The 18,707-nt window shown below is 38.9% G+C and overlaps 1 protein-coding gene across 2 annotated transcripts in view; it reads right to left on the bottom strand.

Annotated features, from left to right (window-relative positions):
* Positions 1–14,449, bottom strand: part of FRY (FRY microtubule binding protein) — a 314,584-nt gene extending 300,135 nt beyond the window's left edge. For both annotated transcript variants that reach the window (XM_058547971.1, XM_058547972.1), the window contains exon 1: positions 14,192–14,449. In XM_058547971.1, coding sequence (XP_058403954.1) covers positions 14,192–14,396 — 205 coding nt within the window. In that variant the 5' untranslated portion in view covers positions 14,397–14,449. The remainder of the gene's footprint in view (positions 1–14,191) is intronic.
* Positions 14,450–18,707: the final 4,258 nt, after the last annotated feature.

The following is an 18,707-nucleotide window of genomic DNA, read 5'->3' as shown; positions in this document are numbered from 1 at the left end:
CCAACTGCCTCCTGTAGGAGATGAATCTTATTAGACTACAGAGTTTCTCAAAGAATAAGCTGAACATCCCTCTATCAGAATCAAGAATGACCATTAAAAGTAGATATTCCTATGCCAATCAAAAACTTGATGAATCAGCATCTGAATTTAAGTTTTATAAGATCTGCAGATGGTTCTCATGTACTCTTATCATGACCACAGGCTTAACGGAACTAGGTCTCAGATGGTTTTTCAATTTTGATGAGAACCTTGACTGGTTTTGGATATGCAATGATAGGCCTGAAGAAGAGCTTGGGAGTAGGAGCTGGACAGATCAGAATTGCTCCATACAATAGAGGGAGAAGAAAACGAAATTCTGAGGACATTGTGGCGGAAAGGAATTTGAAAGGACAGAGGAGAGAAGAAAAGGAGAAAGGAGTCACCAAGATGGCCAGAGGTTGAAGATTACTGGTAGAGTAAGTGTTGAGAAACCTCAAATGGTAAGGTAGCTGTTAGGGCTTTTAAAGAACAGAGACATCTAATATTAAATCAAAGTCACTTGTGCTGATTGAATATCTGAACCCTAGATTCTTCTGGTCTCTCCAGACATCCAGTAGGATCTGCTATACACACAGAGGCTTTTCTCTCTCTCTCTTTTTTTTTTTTTTGGTGAGGAAGATTGACCCTGAGCTGACATCTGTTGCCAATCTTCCTCTTTTCACTTGAGGAAGACTGTCCCTGAGCTAACATCTGTGCTACATATTTTTTGTATGTGAGACACTGCCACAGACGGCTTGATGAGCAGTGTGTAGGTCTGCACCCGGGATCTGAACCCATGAACCCCGGGCCGCCAAAGCAGAGTACAAACTTAACCACTACACCACTGGGCTGGCCCCCACACAGAGGCTTTTATGGTTAAGATTGTGGAAATCAAGGAAAGAAGTTGAACTTCACTTCTGAATCCACACAGTACAAAGTAGGGAAAGCATAAGAAGATAATAAGAAAATCCATAAATGGCAAAAAAAGAGCAAACAAACAAACAAAGAAAACATCAGCAGAAGCATAAACTTAAGCACAAGAACACGTGTCCCTGAAAAGTTGTAGAAATCTTGGAGTTGGGCCTGGGACTTTCTATAGGTGTTGGCATGGAAACTTGATCAATCTTTATTTAAATTTTAAGAGCAAAGTGCTCTCAGCTGACTTTTGGGTTATATGATCTTCACTTCCTTCTACTACTTTAAAACAAAACAAAAAACCATTCTGCATTTTCAAATCTTGTGCTTAGAAGAAATTAGCTTTTTAAAAAATTTTGCTTTATTTTGAGCTTTCCTAGAATCCTTTTCCCAAAACAATAATTATTTATTACATATGCCTTTCGAAGTGTGGAATGTTCTGTCAGACAACTTTTTAAACTTAGGACCACATAAAACAATAGGGTGACCTACTTTTCAGGAACTAAATCGAGCCCTGACAACCTTAAAAATTAATACACTCCTCCAAATGAGCGAAATATTCACTTTTCAGTGACAGATGCAGGCACACAGCTGCCCCACAAGCATATTCAGGCCAGGTCTACTGTCTACCTTCATTACACCTTTAATCAGGAGACTTATTATTGGGTTTTAATTATGGATTTTATTATAATCTGTGTGGAAAAAAAGATATCCTTTTTTATTCAATTAATAAAATATGTGGTTGTAAACCTGCCTTGGGTTATAACTTTTAGAACACAAGAATGGAATAAATTTCAGAAAATATTTGGCAAAAGAGAGCTTGAAATTTAGAAGTTGTGAAATCTCATCCTGCCTCAAATTTGTTCACTTAACGTTTAACAGATTATTTTCCATATGCCTCAGTTTCCTCTTTGTGACATGGGAATAACAACAAATCTCGGTCTGTGAGGACAATGAAAATTTAGTAGACCTTTATCTTTCAAAAGAAACATATCCCTAGACCTCTTCCCCAAAAAGGAAATGTTTATACAGTGTCCAGGTTTTCTCCTGGATCAGATCTCTGAGGAGAATCATGTTTCCTGTGCATTTTCTTGAACTACAGTTACCTTAAACCGAAATTCTCTCTCTCTCACTTGATTGCTTTCGTCAAAGGAACAGACTTTTTGTCTCTTAAGGACAGACGAAAAATAAAACCCGCTGAGATCTTGATGCCGTGCACTAGACTAGGCTCACCTCCCAGTTGAGTGTCTCCCCAACTGTGACTGACATGTACTTTTTAAATATTCCAACCTCACCTGTACTCCACCCCCAACCCCAAAGTGCTGGTCCAGAATGGTGGACACGTGGAGGTTGAATAAACACAGGCTGGTGCATAGATTGCTTGACTCTGGGACCCTGTGGAAAGGAAAGCAGTGGGTGTCATTTTCTCCTCATTTTATATATTCACAAAAAATGACCCCAGAGGTTCTTAAACTAGGTTTCTGTGATGACCTTGTGAAGATTAGACTGGGAAGGAGGAGACCCTAAACGTAAGCTGACTGTGTAGGTCTGTATTTCTTCTGTAGAATGAGTGCAGTGAATAAGATGCTCTCTGAGTTCTTTCAAATCCACAATTCAATGATTCTCATTCTCCACTATGCTCACTGCCAAGCAACTTATTTGCTTGTCTAGGTTCTTCAACAGCACAACCACCAGGGACTTTTTGCAGTTTGAGCTCTGAAAAGAATAATAAATCCCCAGGACTCAAAGGCATATCTGTAAGATTAATAATTAGGAGGGAATTAAAAATTAAATCTTTGAGGAAATGCCACAGGTTTTCTAAGATGCCCTATTACAGATTAAAACAACAATGATGATGACAAACTAAAATAGCTCATTGATGTCCAGAATGGCAAGATCCAAGCTTGATGAATCCGTATGACTTAAAAACATGTGTACTTATCCCTATTTTCCCAGTAATGAAATTAAAATATTTTGAAAGTGAGGTATACTTCTCACCTAATCATATTCCTTAAAAATTGATTGGGGAAATGTTGCCACTTTGGATGAAATACATGGCATTTCAAATTTTATAACATTTATTTTAAGTCCTAAAATATGAAATAGTATTATACCACATTTAAACAGATGTTATTCACCACTCCATTTAGCAATGAGTAGCATACAGCAATGTGGTACATTAAGTGCAGGATATTAGGGGCTTATAAACACTCCAGGGTAAGGGCAGAATTCCAGTCAGCTGATTAATCTGTATTTTGTGCACAACTTTTACATATTAATCTATTTTATAGTGTTTGTTAATCTCAAATGTTCATACTCTAAAGAAGCAAAATCAAAAATATACCAGTCTACTATAGCTCCTAAAAGAGTGTGGTGGATTTTTGAGTAAATTTTTCATCTACTTCTACACACTGTATTTTCAAACATAATGAAAGCAACATGCAATGCTGGACTTCTGTCCGAACATCAAAATTTCATATATTGGTAATTTCTACCTCTGCTGCCCAAATACAATTGAGCTAGATCCTAATATTATTTTAAAGCAATAACGTGCAGACTGAGCTAGGGAGCCTTTCAGGAGGAGTTTGACAATGAGAAGAAGCCAGTCGACTCTTAGGGGCTTCTTTCTCTTCTCTACCTGTCTTCCTTCCCCTGTCCCCACTGCTCTACTTTCCTATAAATACCCCAGAGGCAGTGGTTGGGTAGAGATATATAATCCATGGTTGCTGTGTGGGGGAGAGGATGAAACAGCAACCTTCCACTCTGCCTATCTCACCTTATTCAATCTTGTGTTAACTCATCATGATTTTCAATGTTTGGAAATTTAAAAGAACATTTTAAATAGGGAACGATTACCTACCAAATAAACAATGATTACACTCCTGCTGCCCTCCCTCTTAACCCTCTAGGTCACATTTAGGGAGCTTCCCCACTTTCCACAAGCAAACACCAAACCCAGTTTCATATCTGCAAGTCATCTTGCCCTGTCCGTAGCAGTAAGATTTTCAAAGTAAAAACCACCTCACATATTCCCTGCTGTGGAAGGTGACTGTGGATGTGGGTGTCACATTTTCTTTTTACTTATTTTTTTTTTTAAGTTCCTTCTGCTAAGCATGTTAGACAAATTCCTAATAGATTTTCTTGGTACTCTCTCACCTCCAACCATCACCCATTGATGCAGATTTTGCTTTTGCATTCTAGGTTGTCTATGAAGGATATCATCCTGGACCATTTCCTTTCTTCCTGCCCACCCATGTCTCTGCATGTGGGAGTGTTTGGTGTGGAAATCAGAAGCTGATTTATTGCCAATAAAATGGCTTCTATCATTAGAAATATTAGTTAAGCATGCAGATTTTAGTCACTTGCTTTTTGTTAAAGGACTCAGCAGTATGGGTATATCTGAAACAGCACAGCCCTTTCTAATTTAGCAGAAATTAAGACAAAGTGCAAGGCCATAACTTTGGGATGTTTACAGTCTTCCAAAACTGCATTGCCTTTGATTTAAATAATTATATAGGGCCGGCCCCGTGGCTTAGCGGTTAAGTGCGCCCGCTCCGCTGCTGGCGGCCCAGGTTCGGATCCCGGGCGCGCACCGACGCACCGCTTCTCCGGCCATGCTGAGGCCACGTCCCACATACAGCAACTAGAGGGATGTGCAGCTATGGCATACAGCTATCTACTGGGGCTTTGGGGGGAAAAATAAATAACTAAAATCTTAAAAAATAAATAAATAAATAAATAAATAAAAATAAATAAATAATTATATAGTGGTTTGTGGCAACTTTATTAAAAGTAGTTACATTTTAGCAATATTTCTTTTGAGAAGTTGCTCAACTGCTATTTATTTTGGATGGATGTGATTCAATAACAAAAGAAAATAAGTAGTTATAGTTTATCTTATTTCTGAATAATGCAATTGCTGTGCAGTACAAGTATCATGTATGATATTCATTAACTTTTATTCATTGGACATTGCTATATTTTATAATATTACTTGTATTGATTAAGAGCTTTTATTTTTAAGGACTTAAAATGTTTCTCATTCATCCAATTGGCTGCCTCTAACAAGCATTGTGGCTCAGGTAGCTTAGGCTGCTATAGTAAATTACCATAGACTGGGTAGCTTAGACAGGAAATATTTATTTCTCACAGTTCTGGAGGCTGGGAAGTCTAAGATTAAGGGGCTGGCCAATTTGATGTCTGGTGAGGGCCCACTTCCTGGCTTATAGACGGCTGCCTTCTTGCTGTGACTTCACATGGCAGAGACAGAGATCAACTCTCTTGTGTCTCTTCTTATAAGGGCACTAATCCCATTAATGAGGTTTCCACTCTCATGACCTAATTGCCTCCCACAGCTCCCATCTCCAAATACCAACCAAATCGGGATTGTGGTTTCAACATACGAATTTAGGAGGAGTCACAAACATTTAATCCATAGCACGTTGCACCATTTAAAAAATTGTGGCAGAGAGGTGGCAGAGAGAGTTCTAGGATTTTATCCTATGGTTCTGAGTGGGGCTTAGAACAAAGACCTGGAGAAGAGTAGTCCGGACCTCTGCATTCTGCCATTTTGCCTTGAGAGATTGTAAGTGGCAACCAGGAGGAGGTCTGTATATAATGGAACTCAAATCCAGGCACTATTAGGAGAGAAAAGACAGGTTCTCCTCCTGCCTGAGAACACACTGACCTTTGAGGATGGTGGTGGCTGGGTGTATGTGTGGGAGGGGACTAGATGACAAGGGGCAGGGATGGGGCCCTGCCATGAATAGGTGCCTCCTGCTTCTGCAAGTGAAACATGGAATAATTTAAGAATAACTTTGATCTTTGAGGATATTTTCCACTTCCTTTAAGTCAGTTGTTCTCAACCAGGGAATGGGACAAATGTTCTATTTGGGGGAAATTTTCACAATGCTGTTAGAGAATTTCACAATGCAGTTAGAAGCCTGCCCCCAGCCTAGAATCACTAAATCAAATCTCCAGGGAGTCTTAAAAACCTCCTCCAATAATTCACATTTGCATAGTTGATTGAGAATTAATGCCCTAAGTTATAATCTAATATTCTCTTAGTTTTACAGGAGTTCAAAAATATCAAAAGACTAGAAACCCTTCCTGAGTTGGGTCTTGGGGAGGGATATTTGACTTATGACCCTTTCCCACTTAGATGTTTCTTAGAGGGTGCAGAGAAAAGGCACAAATTACAAAAAGTAACAAACTCCCAGCAAAGAAACCCTGATGAGGAGGACAATTAAGGTCCCCTGGGACTTCATTGTAGGGAGATGCTTCATTGCCAATTAGGGCTTCTGTGCTAGATGACATGGCATCAGTATTGCCTTTAGCTAGTGCAACAGAGAGGCTTAAATATCGGTTGCCAGAGAAGCTTGAAAGCCCACATTAATGCAGCCTGCTCTCCTAGTAAAAAACTAGATATAAGAACAAATTACTGTGTATCGATGTCTTAACCATCATCCAGTCCTTGCAGGGCATTTTGTACCTAATAGATAGTAAGATTGTTTAGATTTTTGTTGAACAGCTGTTGTAGTCTTTCTCATGTATATCTTCCATTTACCCTTGGGCACTTATTTCAATACTTAAAACTAAGAAATGTTTCTTTAAATTGTATCTTTCTTGCCCATAATTACTCTACAATGTCATCCAGTATTGATTATCCATTAAGGTGACTTTAGTCTTTCTTAAGTATCAGGGTAGGAGAGAAGTGCGCTATTTGATAGCTGAGGGAGCACCATTGTAAATCTGATCCAGTGACAAAAGTACACACCATCTTTGTGGTTCCTCCATCTCTGTGCTCTGAACTCCCAGGAAGTTCAAAGGTACATCTGACAATCAGTTGTTCACCACAAAAAAAAAAAAAAAAACTCATACAAAAAAAAAAAATAACTCCATTCCACTTAGGATGGAAAGGTCTTAAGATTGTGACTGAAAAATACTCTGACTATCTTGTAATGAGAGTTTTTACATGCATGTCATCTAAAAACGACTGCCCATTTAATCTCATTTTGTAAACTCCTACCCCCAGATCTATATTTTTCTAGATTTTAAAGAAAAGCTGGAGGTATTCTAATTACATTTTGAAAGCAAACATTCCCAAAAGAATGTCGGGGTATGGTCATTTCTTATGTAACTGAGTAACTGGATGGCCATTCCCCCATAAATATTTGTTAAAAGCACACTATTTACACAAACAATTAAAAATGCTTAAAAATCATCACTGAAGTATATTGAGTAAATGTCAAATTATGTGAATGTAAAAATACATAATATTTTCACAGTCTAGATGGGAATATATTTTTAAAGCATTTTTTAAGAATGGGAAGAAAAGTGTGCAGGAGCTCTCAAATCTGTAGTTATACGTTTGCTATATAGATCAACAAATGGAAATGAACTGCTTTTAGAACAGGAGTGTTTAAGCCACTTTTCAATATACTTATATAGTAAGTCCTGAATTCGAAACCCTGTATTTTTATTTTTTTACGACAAGGAGAAAAGCCTGAAGTTGAGCTATAAATCTAAACTTTCTGTTTCTGCTGGGCTCACCATCAGTCCCTGCATAAAGGGAAAACATATTTTCCCTTGCTTATAAATTATGCAGATAAATATCAGTCTCAGCATTTTTGTTTTCCTTAAAAGTAACTGGGTTACCACTAATATCCTCATTAAAAGTTTGTTTTTGTTTCTTTTTAGAAAACAAAACAAAGCAAAACAAGAACAAAAATTTCACCCCCTTGAATAAACTTGTCCAATAAATAAATTTGATTGTTTAAATAAACAGGCTACCTCAGTTTTTGTTGCATCAGTATTTTTGAGTAATAAATGCCATAAATACCTTAAATCCAAATGTTAAATGTTGACTTTCAAAAGTTTTTCAAGTCTAAACACTCCTAATATTTAAAAAGATTAATTTCAAGTAGTGAATTCATTTATAATCTTATATATAAGCTACTTTTAAAAACCACAAGTGCAAACCAATTACCTTCCTATTCCAAGTTTTAGTTTAAAGAAAAGCTTAAGGGCAGAATTTCCAAAAGCAAGGCATTAAATAGACAAAATTAGGCAAAAATATTAAACATAGCAAGGTTACAAGTAAGTTTATAAGACACAGACATTGATGTTTCTAATAACAAACAATTTTCAGAGGGTTTATATGACAATGCTCTCAAGTTTAATGATTCATATTGAGAAAATACATGGATATTTATATGAAGAAGAGTTTCCATGTCATCCTCTTTTTACGATAAAATTAGAATTAGTGGTGTGTCATTATGTAGAATTTATATTAGCAGAGGGTCCGATTAGCAACTTTGGATAACTTTTCAACCATGAAGAATTGCAAAAGTGTTACAGTTATACCCACTACCCACCCATTAAAAGAAAAAGTACTCATTATGAAAAACAAAACCTTTAATACCACCACGAATAAGAGAACACAGTCAATTCCAGTTGTATATCATTTCATAGTCATGCATTATCTCATTTGAGTTTAACACAACCCTTGAAACTGGTGTTTTCATCCCCATTTCACAGATGAAGAAATAGGTTCTGAGAGATCAAGTGACTTGTCCCAGGTTACTCATTTAGTAAGATGGGAGAATCAGAACTTGAACCCAGGGCCGGCCCCGTGTCTTAGCAGTTAAGTGCATGCACTCCGCTGCTGGCGGCCCAGGTTCGGATCCCGGGCACGCACCGACGCGTGGCTTCTCCGGCCATGCTGAGGCCGCGTCCCACATATAGCAACTAGAACGATGTGCGGCTATGACATACAACTATCTACTGGGGCTTTGGGGGAAAAAAAAATAATTAAAAAAAAAAAACAAGAACTTGAACCCAGTTGTGAGGTAGATATGTACTTTGTGAAATTCTTTGGCTAAAATCCTGTCGTGAGAGGAGAGTTCAAACTCTTGCCTTTCAGGATCCCTTTGCTTTGACCCCTGAGCATGGCCTGCTCTGGAAGCAGCTGGTGAAGGAAGTTACAGGACCAGATGGGCAGGGGTGTGGCCCACAGAGTGGTCGTGATACATTTATTCTTGCATGTCTTTCACTTTGCCTGACTATTTCACCACCTCTTAAGCACCTACCGTATGCAAAGCTCTGTGGTGGGTGTTGTGGGGAATACCAAAGTGTATGATACATGGCTCTTGTCATCACAAAGTGGAACCACTGAACCCACTCACAACCCACGACAACTGAACACCATCCCAGGAAGTACTCTTTTTATAGCACGTCTTTAAGGAGGCCCTGATTCAGTTCTCCATGTCCCTTGAAGGCCCTGCTGAAAGGTCTCAAAGGCAGCAGGGTTCCAGAATGACAGAATTCTAACAGAGAACATAATACTTGAGGAGGCATGCTTAATTACAGTGTTCTTCACTGTGTCTGTGATAAGAAGGCTCTCAGGAGGGAACTCGAACAAACTGCCCATCCTCATAGACTCCTTCTGGCCACCCGAAGGGAGGCCAGAACGCATCCAGCTGCCATTGTTCTAAAGAATACCTTGTGTTTCCAATAAAAACCCACATGCAGCAAGAAAAACAAAAAAGTAATTTTACTTTAGAAATGTTCGAAATCTGTTCGATTATAAAAACAATATGATTTAAAAAAACATTTTCTTTAGATTGTGGATTTGGAAAAAAAAATGCCTTTTGAACAGAACTGAGTTAAAAATGAGAATTGAGGTTAGCCTACATGCTGATATATCTGCCATGTGAGGCCTGGCCAGAGCTCCCTACTCCTCTTGGCCATGAGCAGTCCTCATCACGCCTGTCCTCTGACTAAGCAACAAGGAAGTACGCGGAACTGCCTGTTTCCTCAAGGCAGATGGATCCTTGCTTTTCACAACAGATGATTGTAAAATCAGTAGGATATTTTAAGAACTAGCTGATTAAACAGACCAACTTGTTTGCTTGAGTGCTGAATGAACAACCCAGTACACCTGGCACCTGAGTCCCAATTCCTTCCAGGTGCAGGATGGGATGCTCATTTTAATCCGACATGCCTATGGGTGTGGCATGTGTTAGGACCACTTCTCTCTCTTTCCTTTGGTTTCTTTAACTGAGCTGAGCCCACTGCTAGGGAGCTGCTGGAGTTCTTTCAGGAGGAGGGAGAAACCAGGCTGGCTGCTTGCTAGAGACCTACAGTCTTAACACCTGGCCTGGTGAGATCCAAGACTGTAGAACTTCAGCCAAGCAACTCAAACTAGCATTCTATTCATGAGGCTTCTTTAAAGGAAGAAAAAGTGTTAGTTTTTGATGTTTTTGTATAAATATGATTCTTAAACGTATTGGTTTTCTTTTTTAAGATTCATTGCTGTGAGTATGGTGCTCCTTCATTCCTTTATTGAAGAGGTATTTACTGAGTTGTACAATATGCAAGGGATCCTACTAGAAAAATTCTTTCCCATCAGCCTACATCAGAAACTGTCTTATTTTCTGCTCTCTTCCCAAGGTCTAGAATAGTTCCTGGCATATAGTAGAATCCAACACATTTTTCAATGAATGAATTACATACTGAGACAAGGGATACCTGCATTTCCTCCCCACCCCCACCCCCACCCATAGGAGTTCTTATAGTGATGAAAGCCAGCATAGAGGCCTTCCCCTTTGACAGCCTCTATCTGCCAACTAGTTCTTTCCTAGAAGTAGAAACAGGCCCTAAACGATGGACACAGCTTCACAGCAAATTAGTTAATTAACCACCAGATTGACTGAACACCTACCATGTGCAATTCTTTCTCCTAGACAATTGGGCCATTCAAGGACATATAAGATATAGTCCCTGTTTTCAAAGAGTTTCTATAAAAACAAAAACTTAATAGTTGCCACAAAGTGACAATGTGTCCACTGAACTCATTCACAACCTAAGAAAAGTGAACACAATCCCAGGAAGTATTCTTTTTTACAGCCTTATGCCGTACTGAGGCCAAGGAGGTGAGAGGTATAAAGGAGGATTCAGAGGCCAGAGGAAGAAGACCGAGTGATTGTAGAAGATAGAAGACTTGAATTGGGCCTTGAAGCCCAGGTGGAGAACGGAAGAAAGGCATAATAGGAATGCAGGAGTGTGTGTGTGTGTGTGGGGGAGGGTGGGAGAATGGCATAAATAGAGTCTGGAAGAAGGCAGAGCATACAAGGTACACCAACAGCTAATTCAGTTCAGTGCAATTTGAGTCAATTGAATAAATATTTATTGAGCGCATACTATGTGCTAGGCATTGTGACAGGTACTAGGGATACAATGGTTAACAACGCTGATACGGTCCCTAGCTCACTGGCTAGTGGGAGATACAGACAAGTAAACAGACAATTACAATACAGTGTGATAAGTGCTGTGATAGGGAAAAGTCCAGGTGTTATGAGAAGGACATAGAATGGACCCAACCCAGATGTGGGGGTCAGGAAAACTGAGAAAAAGGGATGTCAGGCTGACACCTGAAGCTAAGGTAGGAATTAGTTAGGTGAAACTATGCAGGTAGGGTATACAGCACCTCCCTAGAAGAGCAAGTGGGATGGGCCACGGGGATCTAAAGTTGGCTGAATTTGTTGGAATGTAAGGGGCAGGTGTGCTATGAGATGAGGTTGGAGACAGGAGCAGATTATGTAGTCTCATACTTCACATTAAGGAGTTTGGACTTTATCCTAAAAGCAGTGATAACAACTGAAGAATTTTAAGTAAGGGAATGAAACAGATTTGCCTTTTGGATAGATAAGTATCTGCAGTGTGAGATGGCCCTTATGGGAGAAAGAGGCAATAAGAACAGAAGAGTAATATGCAGCTTGATTCTTGAAGGTCTATCCTTAACACAGTACAAGAACTAAATAAATATTTCATGAATGAATGAATGAATTGATCACCCAATCAGTCAGTCATTCAGCACAGGTCTGAAAACATGCGATTTGAGGTGAAGGATAAAGTTGTCTGTGCCTGTGTAAGGGTCAGAGTGAATGCATACTGGAACACTGACATGTCCTCAAGTCTTGAATCTCATCAGACAAATGACAACAACAGATGACAATGGAGTACACTGTAATAGGGTGGAAACAGCTTCAATGCCAGAGTCAAAAGAACCACGTCTGAGCTCCAGTTTTGCCAGTTATTAATTTTGAGATGCATCTTAATTTCCTTGACTCTCAGGTCCCACATCTATCATATCTGCTCTTTATGTGCAACTACATAGCAGTATAAAATGTATGCACAATCTATGTATGTTTCTGTTTTCAGGTGATGTTTAGGGGCTGTGGTGGGATTTGCAGTCCAGCTCGTTTCTAAGTCATCCATTGTAAAAAGAAGTTAGTGCAACCTGCATGACAATAGAGTCATGGTTTAGTTGAAAGGAACTTAAAAATCAAATAGCCAGTATTGTTCAAACTTTGGGCAAGTAACTCTGTAACCTGTCAATTGGAGACCCTGGTAGAGAGGCTGGGAGAAGGATGAAAAAAGCCCATTTCCTGTTGCTGTCCCCAGGGAGGAGAAGGGGGGCAGAAATAGGCAGAAACAAATAATGTACTTGAAGTCCACAGGGGTCAGTGAGGTGGTTTGGAGAACACACACAGTCATTTAGGGACAGAGTCTAGACTAGAACTCAGCTCCCCCAAATTCAGTGCTCTTTTCACAACTCCACTCTGTCAACTTGTGACAATTCAAGATCTTAGGATAACTTTGTGAGGTCCACGCTAAGAGATCTTCTCACAATTTTGCGGCTGTAGCTGACAGACCAGAGCTACATGACCTTATAGAAAGACAGGGCAAAATGGGAATCGTGAGTGGAGGAGGTGGGGGGTTGTCCTGGGATCCGGTTGTCTGGAAAGAAGGAGAAGCCTTCATGAAGTATGGGATGGGGCTGTGTCAGTGGTGGTAGAGAAAAGCAGGATGAATCGTAACATACATGGATCCAGATATGTTAACCCAAAGGATAAAGGAAGACAAGACAAAGAAGAGGTGAAGAACAGGTTTGGGAGAAGGTTCCTGAAGAACTGCTAGTGAACCAACTCAACAGAAAGAGCCTGATGTCATGCAGTTTCAGGAAAACAAGGCAGGCCTGGGCTCCTTGGTACCTTCAGATCAAAGAGAACAGGCAGAAAGTGATGGTATTTTTTAGATACTTTAGACACTTCAATGCTCTTCCTTGCAGCATTTTTCATATCATTTCTTTCCTTCTCACCCCAACACATTCACACACTTACACCCCTGGCCCATTCCAGTCTGGGCTTTGCTTTTTTCTGCTGAGGAGTTGGACACCAGGGCAACATCACTAAACCAAGAAGAAATTCATGAAAACAACAGCTTCCTTTAGAAATGTAATTTTCTGCTTGTGGCCTTGAGTCCACATATTTCTAAATCTCTCCTGGCTATCTCCTAAAGCAGTATAAAGACTCAGCTGTTAGGGGAATCAATGTCATTTTTATGAAGTAAAACTTGATTGAATTATTTTTTAGTTTTCTATCATCATAGAATTAGCCTCAGCAGTTGGGTCTAATCTATCCTCTGTAAAGACTCCAGTAAATCAATCAGTCACAACAAAAAGGCCACTTCCAGTTTCTCCAGGAAATTCCAATGCAAATAGTATTGAAATCAAGTTGACTAAATAATTCATACTCTCCAGTGATCACTCTCCAGTGATACCTTAGCTGGGGTTCACTGTCACGGGCATCTTACATGGTCTACACATCTGTAATATCCAGGCACAGACATCTAAAGCAGACATCAGAGTCCTTTCATCAAGATTGAAATCCATGAGTCTTCTGCGCTCTAATACATTTCACCATCCACATGGTTTAATTGAGCTCTTTACTACAAATGGTTTTAGGCTCTGATGCAAGACAGGAATTTGAAGCATGCATTCGAGTATTTAATGGTGTTAATTTCTGGTGCACACAAACATCAGCTTCACTCAACAATCCAATAATCTTGCAAAATAAAGAAAATACGCCAGAGAATGAAATGCACCATGGAATTCTTCAGGATTGCAAGCAAAGCAATTTCACGATCCTGCTGTTCCTGACAAGTAATAAAATTGCTGCCTATTTACAGACTCTTAAAGATGTTACAATAAATAAAGAAAATAAAAGAAAGAAGATGGAGTGCTTTCAGCTGGAAGAACCATTCTATTTTTTACATTCAAATATGTTTATTTGGCTACTTTAAGCTCTTACACATGTCCCAAGTTAATTTAAATGTAACACATCTGATCATAACAAATGAAATATAGTCCTTGTTTTATTTTTAACTGGCAGGCATAAATTTAAACAATTCCTACCTGGAAATATGGATGGCCTCTTTTTCCGGCGCCTCAGATGAATGGGTTCCAAGTTTTTAATGTTTCTTTGAAGTCTTCTCCTAATGTCATGTCCTACGAGGAGTTCAGGTGGCAGACTTCTCCGTCTTGATGATTTGTAATCATTTTGAGATGAACTCAGTTTGTTCTTCGTTCTGGAATATAAATTGCTGTCATCAACTGCCATTGTAGGAGATACATTAGAGACTTTTAATAAAAATCTCAAAAGCCAAACCCAGCGGCAGCCACCGCCGTCTCCGCCCCAGATTCAGATATTCTCCTGTTTTACTCTGCACTTGTTTGGGAAGCTTAGCAAGTTGATAGGCGTGGACGCAAACAGGTGTAGAATTACTAAGTAGCCCCTCCTTTCACCAGTTAATAGCACAGGGGAGGAGAGATCCAAAAAATCATTAGGTGCAGAAGACTGGGAATTTGAACAGATGTGGCACACGGGCCCATGCTCTTGTAGACGGTAACAGAAGGGGTGTAATGGTTGCTGTGTGAAACTTCTGTTTTATTGGTGCAATGCCAAAAAGCAAGCACAATTCACCACTGAGAATGAATACCTATGCAAATGGCAAGTCTAATTTTTCTTATAATTTCCCAAACTCTCATAGATTTAAAAAAGTTTTCAGGAAACATTTTCACATTCCTTCATATCATTTTGTTTCAAATTACATATACAGAACAGACATCCGTCTTTATTAAATTCCTTATTTGGTAGGCAGCCAACTTGAAGTTGGCTGGAAGAAGGAGATGAGAGATGGTTGGTGATGATCAGGAAGGAACCCACTGTGGGTGTGTGTCAAGCAGCAGTGCCGGGAACCCAGCACTGCTCCCTGACCCACCCCTCCCATCCTGTGCTCTACCTGACAGATGGCTTCTCTACAAGTTCAGCTGTCTGGCGGCCGGAGAAGTCAGAGGTCTAGCAAACAAGCCATGACCTTACAAGTGATGACCGCCTCCACTTTAAAAAAAAAGTGAATGCCGTTACGCGTTGGGGATTCCGCCTTGCTTTCAACTAAAACGGTCAGTGGGTTTGGTGGTCTGAGAAAAACCAGCATTTACTAGAATCCTGCTTGACCTATCACATATTTTCTTTCTTTCTCTTCCGGATTTTGCATTTTTGTGTCCTTTGTTCTCTTCCCCCTTGCTCTATTTATGTGGAAATGTTCTGCACTCTTTTCTTTAACTGACTGGGCAGAAATCATAATTCTCTAATTTATCCTCTCCAGCCATGCCCCAGAGCTGTGTCCTCTGTGTCTTTGCTCTCTCTCTCTTCCTCCCTCCTTCTTTCTTTCTCCCCAACTCCCTGCCGGCACCCCCACCCCCACCCCGCACCACAGACATTTACACCCCTCTGTGTTCTGTCTGGTTGCAGTGTGAGTCAGAAGATAAAGAAGAGAAGATCTGCCTTTTCTCTTTCCAGTGCCTGGAATCAGTAGATACACAACATTATCAAGGATTTAGGGGTAGTTTCAGAAATCACTGTTTACTTTGGTTTCCTGGATGCCAAGTAGGTTTTATTAACATTTATTATTTATTAAAATTTAAGAGTTGGGTCTCTTTACCTAATTTAGGGTAGATACACTTCCATGCCAAGAGACATTTCATTCTCTACACTCCTTATGCCCTTTCAGCAACAGGTCTTCAAACTACAACAGATTTTCTAAGTCAAAAGCATTTTTTAACAGGTATGTCCAAATTAGGGTTGCCATTATAATCTAGCAATTATAATTATAAACCCAGCAATCGTATTCACATATTAGATTACTAAATTATTTCACTAATTCTGAGAAACACCTACCCCGTTTTCCTCACAGGATTCAGAACTATTTTGTCACACTGAAATGTACCATAAGCTTCAAAACAATCGGTGGTTTGTACAAAACTCTTTTTAAAAGCATATGAGACTACTTGAATCGCTCTTACCTTAATGAAAACACATTTTTTTTCCAGCAAAGAAATAAAAAGTATTTTTTTATAGTTTGAGATGAGGAATTAATAATAGAAAAAAAATTTTCCATAACCCAAATCTCAAGAACAGTGTTTAAGTTTCAAATACACAGCAGGGTAGAGTCCTAGGGCACAAAATACTGGATGCTAACAGGGAGAAATAGAGCAATAGAAGACCAAAGCAGAAGGCTGAGCTATTTAGTGACTGTTTCTTTCCTAATTCACAGATTTCTCATGAGCCTAAGTAAGAGTGTGTCTGAGAAGAAATAGGAGTCTCTGAGGAAAGGCATCATTATCACACACAGTGGGCAAGAGGTACAGCTGCATAGTGTGTACATATAATTTTGCCTTTGTCTCTAAAATGCCAGAAGCACAGAGTTAAGTACATATGCATCTGAAATGCATTATAATAATAGCCATCATTTATTACACGCTTAATACTGGCCAGGTTCTTTGCTAAGCCTTTGATATGCATTATCTCATTGATTCTTTCTAATCACCCTGTTCTGTAGATGAGCACACTGAGGCACTGAGACAAATGTCTAGGAACTGGGGGTGGGGGAGAAGATTTGAACACAGGTTTTACCTGACTCCAAAGCCCAGGTTCAAGTCCATGCTTTAAATTACAACACCATGCTGCATCATTAAATGTATATGAAATCTAAAAGGAACTGAAATGTCTTTCTGTATTTTCCTAAGACAATTGTTGGTTTTAAGCAGATTCCTAGTGCATCCACTATATGACTGAGGAGTGGTCCAGCTGACCTACCTGGGCCTGCCCCATGTCACTGAGCTGTTGGTAGGTCTTCAAGGTTCATTGAATGAAAGTGAGAAAAAGCAGAATTCAGATTTTTATTTTAACAATAAAGTATTCACGTTGAGGGTTTCATACCAAAATGCACTTAATTAAAGTATTATATTTTCCTGAGATTTAAATTATAATTAGGAAAAAAAGAAAACTCTTCCTTACTATAGAGGTATCCCTAATCCCTAGATCCTCTAAAACTTACATGATGTCAGAGAGGGCATGAGGGTTCTTGATATGCTCAAATGAATCTCTCTCCTGCCCAACTCATTCTCCCCTCACAGGGAATATAAACAGATACGAATCTAGCTCATTTAATAAATTTCCTTAAAGAGAAGAGTGGGAACAACCTAAATTTGCTATTATTAAAATTTTAGGCTAATGAGAATAAAGGACAATATTTATTTTGTATTAAATATTTAGTACTAAATACTAAATATTTAGTATTAAATCTGTGAACATGAAAAAAGTAAAATTTCCTTTCAAAATATTTCAATTGGCTGACAACATGAATGATAATCAACCACAGAAAATTTAGCTTGGTTTGGTCTAAATGAGAATATTCATAGATTGTAATGTTTAAGTCCATCCCTCCCTATTTATAAAAGTAACAGCCAAAAATGGAATTTCATTTTTTTTCAGGCAGTCAAAAAACTGATGATATTGGGCTCTGGGCTAAGAGGAATCTCAAAACTTATAGCATAATTAAGTAATTTTAAATATATAATTGGACATTTTCTATTCCTATACTTTTTAAGAACCATTATGTTTTAAAGGTCTCCATTCTCCTAAAAATCCAATATATTAATCTCTTTTGAATTATTCTAATTTCTTATCCTTCAAGAAGTTGTGTATTTTGTATTAAATGATGTTACCATGTCATGAACATTTTATTCTTTCCGGTAGAAAGGCATTATCTTCTTAGAGTGTTCAGATATTCCATAGAAAGACATTTCCTCACTTTGCAGTCATGAGTTCCTTGTGATTTTTGGTAGTTTTTAAATAGCATTGCTGTATTATTTTGCTTTTTGTGAGAAAGCTGCAAGTTTAGGACTGTACAAATTTACATCTATAACCATGTTTTTCATTATCACCTTTCAAGAAATGATCCACCAGGAAGATTTTAGGCCTGTTAGCATTCACCAAATTAACTTCTGAATCTCAATATGACTCTGCTGTACTGAACATCCTGCAAATATTTCTTATTTTTGAACTCTTTACTCAGTTCTTAAACTGAGGGGACCCATTATCCAGCAGGTTTGCCACCTGGAAAAAATAATCATACAGAATGTCAGAATGATAGATATCACCAAGTCAAGCAGCTCCATTGATGCATCTCTCCAAGAGGTCACCACCTCTTACTGCCAGCACATCTCTGTTGGTGTTGGTAACCATCTCTACTTGGTGTTGGTAACACCTGCAGTATTATCTAAGGTGTGTTATAGCTGAGGAAATCTTTTCTCAGTTCCTAAAAATATAATGAAGATTTCCAATATTTATCTCATTGGCTCTAGATAGCAAGTAACACTAATGACGAGCTTTCTCTCTTAAAATTCTCTGCTCCCTTGACTTCCATGACACTATTATTTCTTATTTTTCCTCCTACGGCTCAGGTCCCTTCTGCTCAGATTCTTCAGGCCTCCTTAAAAGTCTATTTTCTTCTCTCCTTCTCTGGCTCCTCCTCTTTGGCAAGCCCATTTATCAAGTATCTACTATGTGTCTGGCACCATGTTAAGT

This window comes from Diceros bicornis, chromosome 9, assembly GCF_020826845.1.
Source record: "Diceros bicornis minor isolate mBicDic1 chromosome 9, mDicBic1.mat.cur, whole genome shotgun sequence".
NCBI classification, from domain to species: domain Eukaryota; kingdom Metazoa; phylum Chordata; class Mammalia; order Perissodactyla; family Rhinocerotidae; genus Diceros; species Diceros bicornis.
Note: the sequence above shows the minus strand (reverse complement) of the source record. Positions and strands in the feature narration are given on the sequence as shown.